Source organism: Haliotis rufescens, unplaced genomic scaffold, assembly GCF_023055435.1.
Source record: "Haliotis rufescens isolate VD_foot unplaced genomic scaffold, xgHalRufe1.0.p SCAF_15, whole genome shotgun sequence".
In the NCBI taxonomy this organism is placed as follows: Eukaryota; Metazoa; Mollusca; class Gastropoda; order Lepetellida; family Haliotidae; genus Haliotis; species Haliotis rufescens.
In genome coordinates this window covers 7,430,354-7,452,896 of record NW_025963835.1, presented here as the reverse complement: position 1 = coordinate 7,452,896, position 22,543 = coordinate 7,430,354, and the positions used below count along the sequence as shown (strand labels likewise).

Below are 22,543 nucleotides of genomic sequence, written 5' to 3'. Positions count from 1 at the left end.
TAATAATTAAGTTGTTGCTATATTGATGTAATTTCATATTACTCTTTTATAACTTTTATTTGTTCAAAATCAGACAACCCCTCCATAAGAAGTCATGCCAGGCAGTCTATCTATTCAATTGCAGCTGCTTCTTGATAAATACTTAACGAACTAGAGAAACAATCGGAGCAGCATTAGATTTCCGTATTGCGAAAACGAAAATGTAAACGGGCCTTCCAAATAATTCGTTTCTGAGTGCCACGGATTGTGTTATAAAATTAAAAATATAGTGAGGATTAATCTTTTTAGAAAGCTGACATCAATGGCTCACGATTTCTTATTGAGGGGTAAAAATGGGCACACGGAAAGGTTGTCATATCTTGAAGCACAGAGATAATGGAATCGACAAACATTGCTGATTTAAATGATATTGTATACATATGATATTGTCTTTGAGTAAATTTAACTACGACTTGTCGTTCCGATAAAGCGTAATTGCAATCCACAGACATTTTATGAAGTGGAAAAAACTGTCTTGAATTTCGTTCAGTTTTGCTCAATCATCGGCGTAGAGTTGTATAATATATTACCAGTTGAACTGATAAATAAGAATTCACATTTGAAAAATGGGAAAGAATTGTTGGAAGAGCCTGTAAAATTACATACACTAGTACAGTTTCTACAATCTTTTGGTTTCCTGACGAAAACTTGAACGTATGTCAAAAGGGTTTTTTTCGCATGAAAAAAGGTCAGCTTTTGATGTATTTGACACGTCGACTTATTTGTACCGAAATTTATATCGTATTGATAGAACCATAGACGTAAACACTGACGGACTTCTTCTACATTCCTGGGGAAACCCCTGGGAATTCCCTAGCACGAAAACATGCATAAGCTTTCTTTCTGATCTTTTAGATGCTTTAATCTTGGTCTCAGCGTTTCAGTATGCATTGAGAAAAGTCAGAGAGCTTGACTGCATGATTGTTCACGAACATCCTCGCTACGGCCCATCCTAATGAGCAAACGAAGAAATGCACATCCAAACTATGGTAGTATCGACTCGATCCGTGTCTAGGCTGACAGTGACCGTCTCCAGCAATCTACGAATTTACCTTAGTGTCTGTTTGACGCATCTTTAATCACCTTTCAATGATCGGCCAGTTGATCAATGATGACTTGTAACCGCCACATGCAGGTTCATTAACAACTTCGGAAATCTCTCCCGTCACGTTTATCGTGTCGGACATTTTGTCGTCTTGTACTTGTACATGTTTTCGTGATGTTTTTGAAGAGTAAGTTATGCATCCATACGCTTATGTCAACTCTCTTTTTGAGGAACTATTTTATTCCGCGATATAGCTGGTTGTTTTATGGCTGTAAGTGTAAACATGAAGTCACACGTATTAAATAAAATTGTGTTTAGATCTTGGCCTACATCCTTTGAGGTAAGAAATTGTGATAAAAAATTTATGAGAATTGACCTTCACTTTCTGAAATGACACACAGACCAAGCGGCCAGTTGATGCTATGGGGTCAAGGAGATGTACATGGCCATGACACGTAACCATCCCTTATACGGATGTATTTGTTCCAAACTGACAAATATTTATCTGTTTACACCCTAAAAATAAATGTTGTATGTCAAGGGTCATCGATGGAGTTATGTTTCGCACGATGGTTGGTTCAACATAGTCGACTTTTTTATTTGACCACAAACCCATTAGGGTTTCAGTTTCATTCTAAGTAAATATTTATGTCACATTTTGAAAGTGTTACGTATTAGGGATGTCGCGATATAGGTGTCACGCGATACGATAAATATTTCGATACAGAACCCACGGTACGCTACGCATCTCGATACTGCATATCTGACATTTTGTGCGGAAAACCCAGTCATTTTACTGAGAATAGAGTCCAAAGACTCGCTCATAAAGGCAAAGAAGCACAACTGACAACTGACTAACACCGATGTGAAATGTGAATCGCGACATCACTATTATATATAGAATAAATATATATAAGAATAAATTATACTACCCTCTTTCATTGCAGGTATATATGCGTCATGTCGATGTCCTATTTGTTAAGAATCATCACAACATGGACAACTAGGAATTACTTTGAATTTGCATCACATTGTTTCTAGTGATATTGAAGAAACGGTGAATTGTTCATTAGAGATTCTATCACACAATATTGAACTATAATCTGGAGAGAACGGGTCTTAAGAGATGCCAGTCATGGAAGATCAGCATAACAAAGAAGTACTTCAACATGCCAGAATATGTTCAAATTCGCCATCAAAGACGTTGTCTCAGTAACGACGGCAAAGGCGAAGACATAGCCTTGGAGGTGCCAAGTCGTCCGGTTTTGAAAGGTCTGAATTGCGTAGATTTGTTGAAACTTCGGTTTTTTCTCTTCTGAAGAGTCGTTATACCCAGAAGCGGTTTTTTCTCTTCTGAAGAGTCGTTATACCCAGAAGCAATCAATCGTTCAACCCGTGTCTTGCATTGCAAGGAAAAGCGGTATTGTCGACGTGCATGTCAGGTTTAATGCTAATATCAACCACATTCAAAATTCCATCAATATGTCAGAAAGTAGCTGCGATGGATCAGCTCCTAGGGATAGTAGAATGAATTTCGCTGAACTGGTCCAAAGTTTTGCAGGACCTGCCTCAACATCTGCAATTGCGTCAGTGTGTGCGCCACAACCAGATGAACATCATTCAGCCATATTAAGAGACCCATCTCAATTTGCTTGGGAACACCACACAAGTAGAACAAAAGATTCATCGACTGAAAGTGCAACGAAAACATCCTCTGTTCGAGCTCGGTTAATCCACAGTAACCACACTCATACACCTGATAATGGTTTAATGGCACCAGACACCAATTGTGACCAATCGTTTCATGCGGATGACAAGTATCTCAGTAAGATCAACCTGGCGCCACAAATTCTGGAACATGTACTTCAAAATGGGTCAATTGTGTATCCTGTAGGTAGTGGTACCACAGAGGGTTACCATACTATGAACGCCCTGTCTATACCTTCGGGTAGGATAAATGTGACCCCCACTTCACAAAGGCGAGTGGCTATCAATGAAAGCCCTGACAGGTGGGTTAGGAAAACGACAGACACGTGTGCAAAAGCAACCCGGTTGAGCACATCATCCGATGCTGCTATGGTGACTGATGTCCGGCCTGACAAAAGCCTTGAGACACACATCTCGGGGATGTCTCGTCGAAATTGTTTGTCGACACCTCATTTACCGTCTCCGGAATCATATACTTCAAGAACGGTTGTCTCAAACCACCGAGTGAAGGATTACACTGTGGAGATTCACATGCTTTGCATGCTTCCAACACACTGATCACCTTTTCTCCACATGAAGGATACGTGTTTTACAACCAGGCGTCTGGCTGTGTGCAAAGGATGCCTGTTTCTCGTGACACCAAAGTTACAACGAAACTGTCAAGGGTGACTGAAGCAAAGAAATATAAAGCTACCGTACCGGTGGTTGGGCGTAAAATACTCCAAGAATTCACATCTCATACAAGTCATAAGAATATTGTCCCTGTGAAGAATATACGAAGTTACCACCTATTGAAAGTCTTTTGAAGAATCGGGACCAAGGTGGGAATACAAGCACACTACAACAGAGATCATGCAACACTGACACTGACCATAGTGAAGGCGGCCTGTCTCGGTTAAACATGGATGCAGTATCTACAGTACCGCCCTACATACCGCGACTTCCTCGCGAAGAAGTAAGGAACTATCTGCCCTATTATTGCCATATTGATGACCCTGTAGTAGGACCAGATGGCAGAAACCAGGTAGTGGCTCCACAGACGCACAGGGAATGGTGCCCGGATTCGCTGACTACAGAAAGCAGTTATGAACAAGGAAAATACATGATATCCCCAAATGACAGTAAGTCATAGCAACCTGTCGACGAAAAGGGTACAACCATGGCAACCGAACATGTTGGTGCATCGATGGTTCCTGGGTCACGTGTACACAAACCTGGATGCGGTGATGTGTCTCATAATACTCCATACATGGAACATGCGCCACTGAAGTTGCATGAAGTCAAACTTCAGGCAATTACAAATGCAAACTGTGAAAAGAAATTGTGTTGTACGACGTAGACCCAGATCTTCGGTCTAACCACTTGTCACATTCTAGTCCTTCAACAAGATCCTTGTACATCTGTGGTCACTGTAACATCGAGGTGGATAGTGAGGCTCTCCTACTGAATTACATGCACAGTGATCATATGTGAAGATAACGGATTTGTCCGGTAGCAGGTTTCAAGTGGTGTTAGTACTAATTCATACCAATATGTGTCCGGTTTGCATACGCAAAGTCACAGTTCTGTTTGCAACTTGTTAATATTTCCTCTTTAGTATGAGAAAAATGCAATAAAAAGTTTTTGAAAAAATGTCATTAGAATATTTTACATCCTTGAATGAGAGAGTGAGACTATCACGGCAGCCTCGAATATGGCTGGGTATGGAAAACAAGTTGTGTTCAATGTGATCAAGGTGAGTAGCACCATGCAGCTAAGACACTTGTAAGACTGGTTAAATTCATGTGAATAACCTAATCGTCATGTATTCAGCATGTAACGCCTGATGGACGGACGACTTAGTGTGTGAATCACTCATATAATAACTAAAGCTTGTCGCAATGGTGGAGCTATGTCTCTGCTCGGTTGTGTGGAGTCGATATTATTGCACACGGGCATCAGTGGTTTATACGCCGTTGTCGACAGTATTTCTGTTACTTCACGACGTGTCAACCTAACGTTAAAGGAACACCCGAAGTGATTCATTCATTCTTGATAAAGTCAAGAACTCCTCTGCAAATATGCGCCGACGGCATTTGGTCAACGTGTTACCTGACCTTAAAATATTGCTCCATGGCCTAATGGTGACATCCTCGAATATTTGGAAGTGTAATTTGCAATCATAAATTCACCAGTAAAAAATCCATTGATTGTTATTCCCGTCAAACAACTCGGTATGAAAAGAATGGCTTGTTTTGAAAGTGGTATGTTTCTAATGTGACCTGTACAATGTGAGGGGCAAACTGCCAACACCAGTATGACATGTGGAGAATGTATGATAAAAGGAATCGAATTAGTGATAGCAAATAGTGTCGATACATATTGCCATAGCGGGCAACGAAACGAAACTATGCGACTTTATATATTCTATTTTGCCCTGTCAGACCTTTTGCATATTCGCTTAAAAACAACTATTGTCACACAAACGCCATATATACAAGTGTGAATGGCCAACAGTTCCCTGGTACGTCAAGTATTGTGTACTTATCATATTAGGAGTCATAAAAATAGTTTAATGCCCATCCCCATGTGTGCACGTTATGGAATGTAGTCATACTAAACCTTACCACACAATCACAAATCCTTAGACCTATATAGTTTCCTACCGTCACCATGGAAACTACCAAAGAGGTATTTTATGGCTACATCGTAACTACAACGTTATGACACAACCATAATAAATTCATCATTGAAAATCAATGTCAACGTGTGCCAGCTTCGAGAGAAGACGTGACCCCCAGCGTGCAGCAGTTAGACAAGGACTATACACAGGGGAACATGTAACGTACTTCAGTGGGGCAATGTGTGCCAGCTTCGTGAGAAGACGTGACCCCCAGCGTGCAGCAGTTAGACAAGGACTATACACAGGGGAACATGTAACGTACTTCAGTGGGGCAATGTGTGCCAGCTTCGTGAGAAGACGTGACCCCCAGCGTGCAGCAGTTAGACAAGGACTATACACAGGGGAACATGTAACGTACTTCAGTGGGGCAATGTGTGCTTTGATCCGACTATACGTTGATCGTTAAAGACGCTTTTTGACATAGGTCTTGAGATTTAGCACACGAAGTAACATTACATATAGAATTGTATAGGGCAGAATTCCTAACCTGTCTGAGGCATGTAAGAAATGTATTGCTGGAAATTAAACTTCTATATGATGCAATATCGCCTTCGATTCTGTATAAAATATTCATGGCCAGTGACAAAATTGATTGTTTTTTTAGAGTTTACAAACAAAGGCAGAGATAACACCTGAACATTCCTTGAATCTTATAGATATATTTCAGAAAGGTATTATGTCTTTACTTTACAGAAATAACATGGTTATCCCTGGTTTTTATAAGAGCCGTAATTTGATAATTTCAAATTCTTAATCAGCAGGGTGAGAAAGACGTTAAGTATCTTCCGTTCTAAGAAATGCATTCAGTACAAACGTAAAGCTTTCAGGGTTGTTTTCATTTGTCATCATCTTGTTTTGGTAAAGATAAATATAGAACATACTTGTTTTAATCGTACATACTTTGGATGACTCGTTATTTCTGTAGAATTGTCATTTTTAAACTGTTGGATTAGGTAATTTTGAGTAACTGTTGTTTCTAAACTTCTGATGTGTCCATAGCACATCTCTATGCTAGCTATAAGCTGCATCATATACAGTGCAATCAGTTATGTTGGGTACAGTTATATCGGACGATTGAGGCATTTTCCAATTTCTCATAGCTCTTTGTTGTCTGGTTAATATGGAAATAACATTTCATAGCTTTAAATCAAACTTTCTGGGTTTAGCTCTAAATGCTTGTTATATATAGTAAATAACCAAGAACCTTTGTCCAGTGCAAATATAAAGCTTTATATATTTATTAGGGATGTGAACGCTGTATTGTCTTTAAACAATGTACTAAAATAGCGTTTTTAAATGAAACACCTAATACAAACAAAATTCATGTAAGTATTTTAAAAGTGTAACAACGAGAACGCCCTTGAGGTGTTTATAACTAATCACATAAACACATAAAAGTTAAAGGTGTCCCAAATGAAAACACTTAACAGTGAGTGAAATATGTGACATTTATTATTATAACATTAAGATAGCTGTTAAGATAACGGTTCATATTTCATGCAGTCGTCTTCAAACACATATATGTGTACAGCTGATGATAGCAACACAATACATGTGTAATCATATCTTTTACTTCCGAAGATTTAAGATGACATCAACACTTATGATGAGCATGAAATATATCAGGTACACGATTAAACTTTTACAGTTTGTTGTTTAACGCCTCACACAACAGTAGACCTGCTATAATGACGTCGGTTTGTATATAGTATCGATTCTGGACCAGACAACCCAGTGATTGCTTGAGATATATATATACGCCCCGTGCTGTCGGGATACGATGACACAATCTACGGCGCTTTATCTCCACTTCATGTCCAGACCCATATAGTCGTTTCTTACGACGAGCACTGGTCTTTTTAGGAAATATATCAACTTGAAATATATTTTAAAGAGGCTATGAATTTCAGCATTTCGCTACAATAAGAGGGAGATATGTTTTTCTTCGTACAGCTACTTCTTGCAAGAAAATTGCTGACTATATTTTACACACGTTTCAATGAAGCGTGTGTGAGTATGGTTTACTCAGCTTGTAGCACCAGCAATATTACTATCAATATTCACACATTGTACCTATGAGTATGTGGGCCATTGAACCCGGTCCTTCGGCGTCATAAGTGAACGCTTTAACCACTGACTAATATGGAAATTATAGGTAGAGTAACTTTCCTGAAATATACAACCGTATCTTATAAAATATGATTTCTAGGTGCGGTTATTCATATATACAAAGCAACAGACGTTATTGTGACACCATTCAGTTGTGCAAATTGCACTAACACTATATTTGGGATTGAAATCCCGTATATATAGTATGGATGACACGGTGTGCATGACTAAACACATCCACAGTTTTGTGTGAAAATTGTGGACATTTGAATTAAGTCCGGAGTATTAATAAACCCAACCTGCTACATGGACATTTTGACATTTAACCACCATCAACTCTTTCACAGCAGTTAAAAGTGGTGCAGGCAACGAGAGGTTTCAAATGCGACCCGGTGTGTGTGGTGCGCGCGTGCGTGCGTGCGTGCGTGCGTGCGTGTGTGTGTGTGTGTATGTGTGTGTGTGTGCGAGCGTGCGTGGTGGAGAAGGAAATTATTAATGTCGTGCGTTACCGAGATGAGACTTTTTAGACTGTCGCCCTTCCAGACAACTTGTGCTGTTTCAACACGACAACGCCCGTAAATCAACATTCGCACAGCAACATTTGCAATCCCATCCTCGGATAAAAAATATGCGTATTTGCTCATAGTTTCTCAAAAATCAAAGTTATTGGTACAGTCAAATTTAGACGCAGAATTTTACAGTAATATCACGAAAAATGGCGATAAATGGTCGCTTCCCATTGTAAGAACGATGCTTGAGTTTAAACGTGAGTCGATTCTGTTTCAAGAGTATAGCTCTCACAATGTTATGTATAATTGCTTTATATGAGGATTTGTGCAAATATCACAGTATAGTACTTTAACGTATACATCAAACTAGTAAGATGCCAACTACAGCTGGGTAATTGTATCCCATTCACTTCACCTTCACCGCATCAGATGGCATCTATACGATGGTCGTCAGAATACATGCAGTAAAGTCCAAAAGGGACTGTTTCGATATTTTGGCTTTGTTTAAAACATAATTATACTGATGCCAATTCTAGCGCGTTAAATCGATATTGAAATTGGGAAATTTGTACTGGCTGGAAAGAATTTATACTCAACCCGGGATAACAGGATAGTGTTCTCGCCACTGTGTGGCAAGTGACCAGTGATTGACCATTTTTTTACTTCCGAATTCATCACCCATATACAATATTGAAAATAAACATTGTAGAATGTTGAGAACTGTTGAACGTTTGTACTGTAAATTCACTATTATAACAGGGTGTGGTATAGCCAAAACAAGATCAGTTAAAAGAAATCCTGATCAATTAATTGATCTTGAAGGTCACGTGACTAGACATGGACTGTTTTATATACATTGACCCACTTGCAGTACGAACACTAAATTGTTTATATACATTGAACCAATCGCAGTGAGAACACTTGTTTTATACATTGAACCAATCGCAGTGAGAACACTTGTTTTATACATTGAACCAATCGCAGTGAGAACACTTGTTTTATACATTGAACCAATCGCAGTGCGAACACTTGTTTCATACACTGAACCAATCGCAGTGCGAACACTAATTGTGTTTTATATGTACATTGACGAGCACTAATTATAATGAATTGTTTTATACACCGACTCGCGCGTGGTGTGAACATTTATTTCAATACAAAATTATGGACAGAAGTATTAGTATAATTAGAGATGCATACGCTCAGATAACAAAATGTTTGTGTGTGTTTTTATACGGAGGAATATGGCTTCATGAAGAAATCGTTTCTTAACGTTGGTTGTTTGTTTGTTGTTTAACGCCGTGCTCAGCAATATTCCAGCTATATGACGGCGGTCTGTAAATAATCGAGTCTAGACCAGACAATCCAGTGGCTGACATCATGAGCATTTGGGATACAATGACATGCATAAACCAATTCAACGGGTCCGTCCACCCGATCCCGTTAGTCGCCTCTTGCGACAAGCATGGGATGCTGAAGACCAATTTTAACCCGGATCTTCACGGGAATTATGTTTAAAAGACATGTATATATTAGAAGTGACGTAAAATTAAACTCACTTACCCCAGTCATTAGGATAGTGAATGGTGTAACTCTCATCCTGTGCTCGTCTGCTCGTTGACTATTACTTTTAAAAAAACAAACAACATTTTTACAGTTTTAGAATTACAGTTTTAGAATCCCGCAATGAACTGTTCATAGAAAATACAATTGACTTCTGCCTTATACGAGTTCCTAATCTTGAAATACATGTAAGTTCATGAATATATCTTGGGTTGTAACAGCAAACTATTAAAGCTAGCTAGAGGTTTGGATAGTGTCTGGAAACCAGGGGAGGTTGATAAATGATGTGCGTGCTGAATTATAAAAGACCACGACACATTTTAGCTTTGGTGCTGCCATGATACTGTATGGGTAAAGTGGACATTTACATAATTAATGTGAACATATTGGTGCAAATCCCGAGTCTATGACGTCACGCTCGACTGCCCAGTGCGCGAAATTCGGAACTCTCCAATGCGAGAGGAAGAGAAGCGGATTTGTTATGGTCTGCGAGTCACAAACTGTGTGTAGTGAAATGGTCCTGCCTACCCCCTTCCACTCAATATGGATACGCTCTAGCTCGGTCTAGCATGGATGTACTTCCAAGACAAGAGTCGGGGTAAGTAGGTGGGTCTAATTGTCGTCGCCTGTCGTTGCAATGAGCTACAGTTGCCGGCAGTGAGTTGGTGACTGTCGCGAAATTATGTTTCGCGATGTGACCCAGATCTTACGTCGTCAGCGTTGAATTCGCCTCCCAAATCGATATTTGTGAGTTGGGAGAAACGTTTGAAAGATTACACTCAGCAATGTTTGTGTTTGTTGTGTATAGCCTATCATCATATCTCATGCTTCAGAGGAAAGTGCTGCGTTTCCGTCGAGGAATTTCCCTTTTCATGGAGATGGGAATGTGCGTGAACTGCATAGCTAAGCGACATCGACAGTCGTGGAGCTGCAGTTGTTGATCAGCTGTTGTCCTAGTGTTGTGACAGTGAATGTACCATCACCCCACATAGGTGGCTGTTTCAGCTTCCATCCACCCCTGCACAAACAATCTGCGTTTGCAATTAAACACCTTCCCATGTTTTCACCACACTCAAAATAGACCAGTGGAATGTAGACATGCAGACTGAAGAAGATACCTCTCTTTCACTGGCATACACAATAATAATACTAGCATTTGTTGTGTATTCACAAACTTGCCTTAACTTTATGATATAAACACAAGTGATGTCACGAATTGTACTTGCCGTGTTATGAGGGGAGACCGCACACAAGACAATACATAACAGTTATAGCTTATCAGGAGCATTTGTTCCGCATGAATGACTTTACCATTCTAGCAATCAGCTGGAGCAATCAGCTGGTTGTGAGGTAGAGATGATAAGATTGTAACAAGTCCTAAGCCTTGCTTGATTTCAGTTTTGAGTAATTGGTTACATGGTATTAGGTGAGGTTCTGTAAATGATTTGTAAGAAGTTCTCATTGTATGAAATTATTTAACATGTTACATGGTCAATCAAGGATTCCTTGTCAGTGAGATCAGAGGCGGATACAGCTTTTTTGAAAAGGGGGAGTGCACAACTAAGATCTATTTATTGTCTTTGGTGGTAATTTATACAGAAATAAAGATATTTTTCGAAATAAAGAGGGGGGGGGGGGGGTTGCGCACCCCCGCACCCCCCTCTGTATCCGCCCATGGAGATCATCATTAATGTCAATTGTGGTCTATGATGATTCAGTTCACAGTGTTGTGAATTCCTTATTATTTTGACTAATGCAGTGTTTTAAATTAAGCACGAATGTCCAGGTTACCTACACTTAGTATTAAAGTTAAAGATTAAAGTGCTTCCTGGATTCCAATACTATTCCAGGAGCAAACCACAAGGACCCCAGACAGGAACCCCCTTAATTTCTGATACTGTAATCCTGGTAATGGTAATGGTTCCCCCACAATACACATATTTCTGGAGGGTCATGGACATTTTATAATAAACTATATCATTGTATATAGTGCCTTAGCATTTTGTCTTTTTCAGGGAAGGTCATGAAAAAATGTACAAGGACATGGGGAGGGTCATCCAATTATATTGCTTTAGGGGAGGGTCAATATGTTTAGTACATTTGTGCATCAAACACTTCTGACCCAGCAACCCTGTGAAAAAAATGACGAGCCCTAATATATAATAGAAAGGAACCAAGAGAATCTCATCGTTTTCCTGACACTGAAAAGATCTAGACTTGGCGAAGTTTTGTAGACTTGCTTGGAAGTTTTCAGATATTTCTGGTTCAGGGCCTGTAGGAAAAACTTTTGTAAAAGTGGTAGTCCACAAGGAAATGTCACTGGACCTTTCTAAATTTTACAAGTCTTACTAGCAGAGTTTTGTTGATTTGGATCCTTGGTTCACCGTTGTGAATTGTAATTTGTCACTGTGTGTAATGTGTAGTGATTCCAAGCTGGAATATAGGAAGTGTCACCAGTGTGTGTAACAGGACTAAATACAGGATTGAGAACACCATAAGACAGTGTAGGGAATCAATCAATATGTCAAGCTCTCATCACTGTGGCAAGTGACCAATGACTGGTCATTGTTTGACTCTGGAATCCATCACCCATATACAGTATTGCTAAGTCCAGTCTTGTAGCAGCTAGCATCAGCGGTAGTCCAGTCTTGTAGCGGCTAGCATCAGTGGTAGTCCAGTCTTGTAGCAGCTAGCATCAGTGGTAGTCCAGTCTTGTAGCAGCTAGCATCAGTGGTAGTCCAGTCTTGTAGTCACTAGCATCAGTGGTAGTCCAGTCTTGTAGCAGCTAGCATCAGTGGTAGTCCAGTCTTGTAGCAGCTAGCATCAGTGGTAGTCCAGTCTTGTAGTCACTAGCATCAGTGGTAGTCCAGTCTTGTAGCAGCTAGCATCAGTGGTAGTCCAGTCTTGTAGCAGCTAGCATCAGTGGTAGTCCAGTCTTGTAGCAGCTAGCATCAGTGGTAGTCCAGTCTTGTAGCAGCTAGCATCAGTGGTAGTCCAGTCTTGTAGCAGCTAGCATCAGTGGTAGTCCAGTCTTGTAGCAGCTAGCATCAGTGGTAGTCCAGTCTTGTAGCAGCTAGCATCAGTGGTAGTCCAGTCTTGTAGCAGCTAGCATCAGTGGTAGTCCAGTCTTGTAGCAGCTAGCATCAGTGGTAGTCCAGTCTTGTAGCAGCTAGCATCAGTGGTAGTCCAGTCTTGTAGCAGCTAGCATCAGTGGTAGTCCAGTCTTGTAGCAGCTAGCATCAGTGGTAGTCCAGTCTTGTAGCAGCTAGCATCAGTGGTAGTCCAGTCTTGTAGCAGCTAGCATCAGTGGTAGTCCAGTCTTGTAGCAGCTAGCATCATAGGAGACTGGTGCAGTGTTGTCATTACAATTTCAAATTTTTTTCCCAACCACGAGGAAAGAAAGAGTTGGCAATGTGGGTTACACTTAGTCACAATATTTGTGAAACGTTACAGTTGTGTATTCAATAATCTTTTAATGACAAATTTACACTATACATAGCTGTTTGGATTAGAGGCTGGTCACATGATCACAAAACTGATGTTCATTCTGTATTCCTGGGTAAGCCCCTGGGAATTCCCAAGCATGAATAAATACAAAAGCATTGTTTCTGATCATTTTGACATTGTAATCTTGAGCTCAGCATTTTCACATATAGTGGAAAGAGTCAGAGTGTTTAACTGCTGGCTTGTGAGCGAATATCCTTGCTACGACCCATCCTAGTGGACAAAAGGAATAAATGCACGTCCAAACTATGGACGGTAACAGTCATCAACATTCTACATCAATGTAGAACTTACTTCAGCCTGTTCAGTATCTATTGGCACATCTTTATGATCACTTCTGAATGACCAGCAAAAGGATCAGGGATGACTGACACATAATCACCACATGTTCATTGACAACACTAGAAATGTCCCCCGTCACTATCCTCATTGTGATGTCCAGTATTTGAAGTACCGTATTCTACATAATAAGCTATCAGGGCGCTCTCAAAATTAGAAATGGGGGTGTTGTTATTAGATTATTAGTTTGGTGAAAAAAACAGTTGAAAGATTATTAATTTTGTGGTTTTGATAATAGCCAGAAATGTTTATATACGACAGATATATTTTTCCAGAATGTAATTGCCCATAATTAAGGGCGCATATAACACATGAGTGCATATTATACACAAATAAATTTAAGTCTTGTGTACATTGTTCAATCGGAAGGGGTGCTAATTGGGATTGTTCACTTGCCAATATATTAGCAAATATTGCTGTGGGCGCTTATTAGAGCGGGCGCTTATGATGTCGAATATGGTAAGTGTATTATGACGCTCTGTCTCCATGACTGAGTTATATGTAGTTCTTTTCAGACTTTCCTCATCTAATGACAATGTTTTTTACTTGTATTTGATGCAACCAAACTACCAAACATTTTGCTGTGGAACAATATGAAAATACATATGCTCATGTCATCTGGTGTTCTAACAGTTTGGCCCTCACTCTATGAAGGTTGATACTGCAATGAACTGACACAGAGTGAAAGTCAATTCTTACATAAGAATGTTCTAGTGAGATTATTGCAAGGTATTATTTAGAAACAAATGAGTTCAGCAGTTTCATGTTTGTAAATATAATGAAAAAACAAATTTTTTTTCAATCCTGGATGTAGAGATTATTAGCTGAGTGTGTTTCCATATGGTAAATATCACACATTGAAAATAAATATTGTTATATCTACATTTATTGGGAACGTTAGCCAACAGTTTCTTCACTTTCTGTCTTTGGTAGTGAGCTCCTTATTGAACTATAGGTCTTACTGTAGAGTGTCCTGATGGTGGAGGCTGTACAGTGATGTAAGTGTTCTTGCCTATGTCAGGGATAAACCGTGCAGGAAGTCAGGCAACTGCATATTGCAACGAGACATTATTGTCACTCACATCTTGTCAGTTTTCGCTGAGGTCAAGGATAGTTTTGTGTGACATTGAACCACCCAAGGGGGCTAGTCGGATGATTCATTCCTCTAGCTATTTGAACAATTTAATAATGTATTGGCATTACATGTAGTTTCTTTATATAATTTAATATACATGTTTTATTTAATTAATTATTCCCATTGTGTCTTACTGAATCTTGAATTCACAGAGGCAATATTCCTTATTAAGTAGAGTCCTGGTGTCCTTGATGTTTGTTGGTTCGGTATTTGAATTGAGAGACCCCTTTTAGTTTTAACTTTTAATGGTCAAGGCTAATAACAAGGACATCTGCACTTTCATGCACAATGCTTATTGTTTTTTATGTACTGTATAATATTTTAAAAAATATGTAGCTCATATCATACTTTTCCTAAATTTAACATTGGTCTTATTTTTAGGGTTGGTTTGTCATGAACATGATGAATAGGGCTGCTACATCATGTACATTATTGGGAAGAAATCAATGGACTTCACCATTAGTATGAGGCTGCCCCTAGATACATAAATGTGCGTGAGACTGATAATTGACATTTTAATATCTAATCATGTCTTTCCCTCATGCGGAAACAATTACTAAAGTAATCCATTATTGAAGTGTTAAAGGGACTGACGACATGGACCTACACACTTACCTATAAACTGTAGTCAGACACACCACAAATGTCCACTCAGTTTAATTGTTCCAAACATTTTATGGGAATCTGTTAACATTCTGAGACTTAAGGCACTAGTCCAAAGCCCGAGGTGAGTATAATTCTGTTTGGTCGAGTAAACTCAGCTAATAATGGGGTCACAGTAGACACAATTTGAGGATAACAACTTCTCTAATTACTGTTAAGGCGACCTTTTTGGTATAGATCCTTAAACCGTTTCAAGCGGTTGTCTGCTTGACAGCGGTATAAGGATCTATACCGAAATGCCTCTGAAACAACTTCATGGTGATGTCTCAGTGTTGACATCTCATGTTCATAAATGGTAGGGAGCGGTGTCAATTCTGTCTCGCATGATAGATCAGCTTGGTCTTGAATGCAGCTACTTACATCTCAAATGTTATTTGTTTGTTTGTTGTTTAACACCGCACTCAGCAATATTCCAGCTATATGATGGCGGTCTGTAAATAATTGAGTATGGACCAGACAATCCAGTGATTGATATCATGAGCATCAATCCACGCAATTGGGATAGTATGACATGCATCAACCATGCCAGCGAGCCTGACCACCCGATCCCATTAGTCACCTCTTACGACAAGCATGGTCGCCTTTTACAGCAAGCATGGGTTGCTGAAGACCTATTCTACCCCAGATATTTATGGGTCTACACCTCGTAATGGTTCAGCAGGATGAGTGTGGGCCAGTTCTCCGATCTTGTCTTTACAGGTTGAAAGGCATGGCGTAGTGATGCAGTATAGCCGACAAACACACATTTCCAACACTTTGTTTCATCACGTACACTTTTGCAGTAAGGTTTTCAGTATGTTTCATCTTCTAAAACAAGCGGATTATCTGTAAACACATCCGCATCATGAGTAGACTCACTGCAACTGTAAACACAGTCAAGAACTATTGAGTAGTTTTGATGTTCTCAAGTGCTTTATCTGTAAACACATCCGCATCATGAGTAGACTCACTGCAACTGTAAACACAGTCAAGAACTATTGAGTAGTTTTGATGTTCTCAAGTGCTTTATCTGTAAACACATCCGCATCGTGAGTAGACTCACTGCAACTGTAAACACAGTCAAGAACTATTCAGTAGTTTTGATGTTCTCAAGTGCTTTATCTGTAAACACATCCGCATCGTGAGTAGACTCACTGCAACTGTAAACACAGTCAAGAACTATTCAGTAGTTTTGATGTTCTTAAGTGCTTTATCTGTAAACACATCCGCATCGTGAGTAGACTCACTGCCAATTAGCTGTGAATTGATAATACTAATCTGTTTAAAAGATTATTTTGTTTTATGCATTTTATGTATTTGTAGTGTTTCTCATTCACTCGTTTCATAAGACATATTTCTACTTATGTCATTGAAAGGTTCACATTTACAGTTCACCACGGCCAATCCATCAATGTGGCACTCGTGGTACCAACATCAGAATCCTTTGAACTATGTGTTCAGTGTTCCCAGGACTATCTGCTATTCAAATGTGACGTTCCCCACCCATAACCAATAACAGTACATATGAAAACACTGAAATCTACAGAAACGATGTGAGCTTTAAATTCGGGCAAGTAGACAGAAATGTTTTGGGCACAGACTGAAATTTTAGTGTGTTTTTTGATGATTGGTAACTATAAGTAAAAGATATGATGAAAAATAAAAGCATTATTACAAGTGAAATGTTGGGTCGCATCTGTTACAAGATTATTGCGCTTCAACGTATATAGCGACAGGCATGTACATGTGTGTATAGTACGGACTTGTGCCAGTTTTCTATTACTAGCCTACTGAGATTCCATGCTGCAGTTTAACATAGATACCCAGGTGTGACGCAGCATACTGATTCCTAGCTGACAAGATCTTGTCTTATGTCCTTAGTGTCACAGGCGAGGCAGGGTAACAACAAGTACCGTCTTTTAGCATGTTTGGGTATGATGAGGCCACCCACCTTCCAGATGCTCTGTCCACTAGACCACTGAGGAGGTATCAAAATACCTGTCCTTGTTATCAGTGTTATCACCAGAATTTGTTTGTTTGTTGCACTGTCCGGATTGTGGACATTTGCAGTGCCAACAAACTGCAGACGTAATTCACTGCAGTTGATTGAGGTTTGGATGATAAACTCTGATTTTGAAATCTTATTAAGTTATTTTATACTAGCATACACTTGTCATTTGCCCGGCTGCTGTCAAGTTATCATTGCATATATACCATGTATACAGAAATTAAGAAATTCTCCCAATTGCCCACTGCTATGCAGACAAGGGATCGATTTAGGATTCCTATCTAAATGATACTTTTCTCTGAACATCTCTTATGCGAGGAGATAGAATGACATTTTTTAAGGAGAATCATACTGTATATTGAACTCCAGTTATGGAAATTGATATAACTTCATATGGTCTAGCACAGTCACTCATTATCATGGTTATCCTTTGAATATTGGACACACTAAGAATAGACATAAAATATTACTGATTCTAGTCTCGATCTCCTTACAGGTGTTGGGAATAGCTCTGGGCTAATTCAGAAATAACCCCGATTAAGCAAGTTTCAATTATGTAATATTGAACGGTCGGTAAATAAATCCTTCTAAATTCAGTTAGTGCTTGATGGAACTGTCAACACTACAAACCGAAGGCATTAACTAAGCGTGTGTGGAAATCTATCACCCAGAGATGGGTTTGTGATAGTGTAGACCCTCTCATTGATCAGTCTTTTCATGAAGTGAATAGCAAGTACTGATCACATGTAGAGAATACTTCTACTACATGTAGTACTGATCATTTGAATACTACTAGTACTGACCATGAATTGAGTACTACACCTGGTACTAATCACAAGAATTGAATACTACCGGTACTGATAACATGAATTGAATACTATCAGTACTGATAACATGAATTGAATACTGTATTGATACTGATTACAGAAAGGGAATACTACTGGTATGGATCACTGAAAGTGAATGCTTGTATTAATACTGATTACTGAAAGGGAATACTATTGGTATGGATCACTGAAAGTGAATGCTTGTATTAATACTGATTACTGAAAGGGAATACTATTGGTATGGATCACTGAAAGTGAATGCTTGTATTAATACTGCTCACGGAAAGTCAGCATCAGAAACCATTAGGATGCGTTTTATATCTGCTCAGTCTTGAATTAAGCAGTATAAGGGAGTGACAGACTGGTTGACACCCAGACAATGTTGGCACACAGTAAACACCTACTGATTATAAATTCATGGCATGTCCAGTGTCTGCCCAGCCCAATGTTTACAGGACTCAGACGGGCTGAGTTACATGTGCAGCTGTATTAACATGAAGGGCTGCCTGTGCAGGAGTTCATCCTTGTCCCCTCCATCAGAACTCAGGAGGAATGGCTGCAGTTGGCTTGCTGGTAAATGCAGATTGGAGTATTTTGATTTTAGTATTCGACATTGGAGATATGTTAACACAATGGTAGAAGCAGTATTGCTACTTATAGTGCTGGTATTGAAGATCAATAAATAGCAATTTTGGTATTGAGTTGTGTAACATTTTTTGTTGACATAGTTAATGAATTCCATTATTATTCATGTCATAAATCACTTGTCAGAGATGTTCCTAGTAGTATAAATATTATGCTGCAGGATGACATATGAAGCATGTTAGATGAGGTTATTCAGGAGGCAGCAATGACTGGGAAAGTAAGAGTGACAGCCAACATGTCCAAGGTTTCCTTATCGTGATGAGTGGTTGGTGTGACAGCCAACATGGCCTAGGTTTCCTTATCGTGATGAGTGGTTGGTGGGACAGCCAACATGGCCTAGGTTTCCTTCTCGTGATGAGTGGTTGGTGTGACAGCCAACATGTCTAAGGTTTCTTTATCGTGATGAGATGTGGGTGTGACAGCCAACATGGCCTAGGTTTCCTTCTCGTGATGAGTGGTTGGTGTGACAGCCAACATGTCTAAGGTTTCCTTATCGTGATGAGATGTGGGTGTGACAGCCAACATGGCCTAGGTTTCCTTATCGTGATGAGTGGTTGGTGTGACAGCCGACATGTCTAAGGTTTCCTTATCGTGATGAGTGGTTGGTGTGACAGCCAACATGTCTAAGGTTTCCTTATCGTGATGAGTGGTTGGTGTGACAGCCAACATGGCCTAGGTTTCCTTATCGTGATGAGATGTTGGTGTGACAGCCAACATGTCCAATGTTTCCTTATTGTGATAAGTAGTGGGTGTGACATGAGGTTGAATGATGGACAAATTTGGTGATGGAAGCCAATTTTGAATCAAGGGATTTAGTCTGAAGGCAGCCTCCTGAATGTTGTTTCTCTGATGTTGATTCTCCATCAAGGCAGCCTCCTGAATGTTGTTTCTCTGATGTTGATTCTCCATCAAGGCAGCCTCCTGAATGTTGTTTCTCTGATGTTGATTCTCCATCAAGGCAGCCTCTTGAATGTTGTTTCTCTGATGTTGATTCTCCATCAAGGCAGCCTCTTGAATGTTGTTTCTCTGATGTTGATTCTCCATCAAGGCAGCCTCCTGATTGTTGTTTCTCTGATGTTGATTCTCCATCAAGGCAGCCTCCTGAATGTTGTTTCTCTGATGTTGATTCTCCATCAAGGCAGCCTCTTGAATGTTGTTTCTCTGATGTTGATTCTCCATCAAGGCAGCCTCTTGAATGTTGTTTCTCTGATGTTGATTCTCCATCAAGGCAGCCTCTTGAATGTTGTTTCTCTGATGTTGATTCTCCATCAAGGCAGCCTCCTGAATGTTGTTTCTCTGATGTTGATTCTCAAACAAGGCAGCCTCCTGAATGTTGTTTCTCTGATGTTGATTCTCAAACAAGGCAGCCTCCTGATTGTTGTTTCTCTGATGTTGATTCTCCATCAAGGCAGCCTCCTGAATGTTGTTTCTCTGATGTTGATTCTCAAACAAGGCAGCCTCCTGATTGTTGTTTCTCTGATGTTGATTCTCCATCAAGGCAGCCTCCTGAATGTTGTTTCTCTGATGTTGATTCTCCATCAAGGCAGCCTCTTGAATGTTGTTTCTCTGATGTTGATTCTCCATCAAGGCAGCCTCCTGAATGTTGTTTCTCTGATGTTGATTCTCCATCAAGGCAGCCTCCTGAATGTTGTTTCTCTGATGTTGATTCTCCATCAAGGCAGCCTCCTGAATGTTGTTTCTCTGATGTTGATTCTCCATCAAGGCAGCCTCCTGAATGTTGTTTCTCTTATGCTTCAGATAGAACAAGTTGTTAGATTTATCGCAGAATCTAATGGCCATATGACAACTCTCAAATAATGCCTGTCACTGTCCAGATGTCTTCAGTACAAGAAAATGAAGAGATGTTGGACTGATGGGGGCTGGGTGGGGGAGAAGTCTGTTTTTGGCAATCATTGTTCTCGATATTCTCGTTTATCTGCTGAAAATCAATATATATCAAGTCTGGTGAATATTTCTCAGTAGCCACAGACGCGTTGTAAATGGTCAGTTGTTTGGGACTGGCTGGGGTTATCATTTCCTTTTACGATGGTCAGTCCAATTAACAACCACTGTCAGTTCGTCAGGCTAATCGCGAAAACTGGTATTTTTACAAACTCAATCAATGAGAATAATTTCCGATATTGACAGGCAAGCACTATCACAACCAATACAATTAACATCAGATTTTCATTACTTTTAACAAATGTGATTATTCATGAGGCTAGGACCAATTAGAAGAGCACTGAAGAAGTGAATGTAGTTTGACTGATTCTTTCGGTAGGTCAATTATCTGTTAATCTTTCTGCGTTTACGTCATTTAGTTGATCTTTCCTCTGTGTAGCTGGGGTTCTGTTGGATTCAATTACTCTACAGTGCTTGGAGTGGAGATATTTGTGTACCAAGGTTGCACTGTGGTGTATTGTTGTAGCTGCAGACTGCTATGGAAATGGCAGAGTGTGGAATTTGTTACTATTTTTAGAACTGACTCAGGTTAATACTATAGTTTGAAGTTTGTGCAGAATCTGTGGTAGATGCGTTACTGGTCAGTATACTGGATGTGGACAGCCTTTCTGTCTTTTAGTTTATGATCCCTGTATTGAAATGTTGCCGCAGCAGACCTCAAAGACTACATGATACCATGCAGTTGTAACTCTGTGGCTATAGTACTCTGTGGTCAAAACATTCACGAGCCTCAAGCTTACTCTACTGAAATGAATAATACTTTACTTACAATACAGATTTAGGCTTCTGAGTGGCTTATGTCTCAGGCCGGTATACATTCCTCATAATCAAATACCGGAAGTAATGTCGACATGTTCAATGATTGCTGCCATTATGAATGTATTAAGCTTGTGATGTAGAGCCTGCAGGTTGTCAGGGATGTGTAGTGCAGGCAATACAAGGCCTGGTCAAAAAGTTCTAAGCCTGACTAACTTTCAACTTTGGGCCATAACAAAGTGAACTAGTTAATGTAGTACATTTGTTTTAGTGGTTCATTACAAGTGTATTTGGTCTGTAACATGGTTAAGGCCGTTTTTATATGAGTGACAGCCATTTGAATGTGATAGGGGTCCAAATGGACACAGAAATGGAAAAGAACGAGTACCGAGCAGTCATCAAATTTTTTACTTTAGAGAAAAGTACTGCCCAAGAAATTCATGATCGCATGTCACAAGTTTATGGGGATAAGTGCCCACATAGCTATTCCACTGTTAAATGTTGGGCAGCTGTGTTTAAGCCTGGGAGATCAAGCCTTGTTGATGACCCTAGGTCTGGACGTCCCTCCACTTCCATCAATGAAGATTCAATCAACGAGATAGAAAAACTTTTACTTTCACTCAGATAGATGTATTACCATTGCTTAACTTGAGGAAGACAGAGGTCCAAGCCATGAATCCATTGAAACTATTATTCATGAACATTTCCAGACGAATCAGAAATCTGCATGTTAGGTGCAGACGTTTCTAAATTCTTATCTTAAGTAAAAAAGTACTGACATTGCCAGAGAAAATTTAGAGCAAATTGAGGAGGATTTTGTCAAATTAAAAAAGTAATTAGTAACGGGTGATGAAACATGGGTCTACCACTTATATAAATAATGATCGCAAGTCAAAACGTCAATCAATGGAATGGCAACATTCCACTTCTCTTGCACCAAAGAAATTCAAGTCTCCAAGATCAGTGAAGATTCAGGGGTGCAAAGGGTGTGATCCTTATTTATTCTTTAGAAAGTCGAAAGACCATTACCGATGCCTGCTATGCTGATTTGCTTCATCGCCTGTGAGATACTATCAAAGAAAAGAGGCAAG

At 39.6% G+C, this 22,543-nt stretch overlaps 2 protein-coding genes across 3 annotated transcripts in view; one reads left to right on the top strand and one right to left on the bottom strand.

The window, feature by feature from the left end:
* Positions 1 to 10,101: 10,101 nt before the first annotated feature.
* Positions 10,102 to 22,543, top strand: part of LOC125380040 — a 99,162-nt gene continuing 86,720 nt past the window's right edge. For both annotated transcript variants that reach the window (XM_048396098.1, XM_048396097.1), the window contains exon 1: positions 10,102 to 10,232. The gene's annotated coding sequence lies outside the window, so the exon portion shown is untranslated. The remainder of the gene's footprint in view (positions 10,233 to 22,543) is intronic.
* LOC124119290 (GATA zinc finger domain-containing protein 14-like) lies at positions 19,407 to 20,534 on the bottom strand. The gene has a single exon (XM_046481752.2). It carries the CDS (start codon positions 20,532 to 20,534, stop codon positions 19,407 to 19,409), a length of 1,128 nt encoding a protein of 375 aa, XP_046337708.2.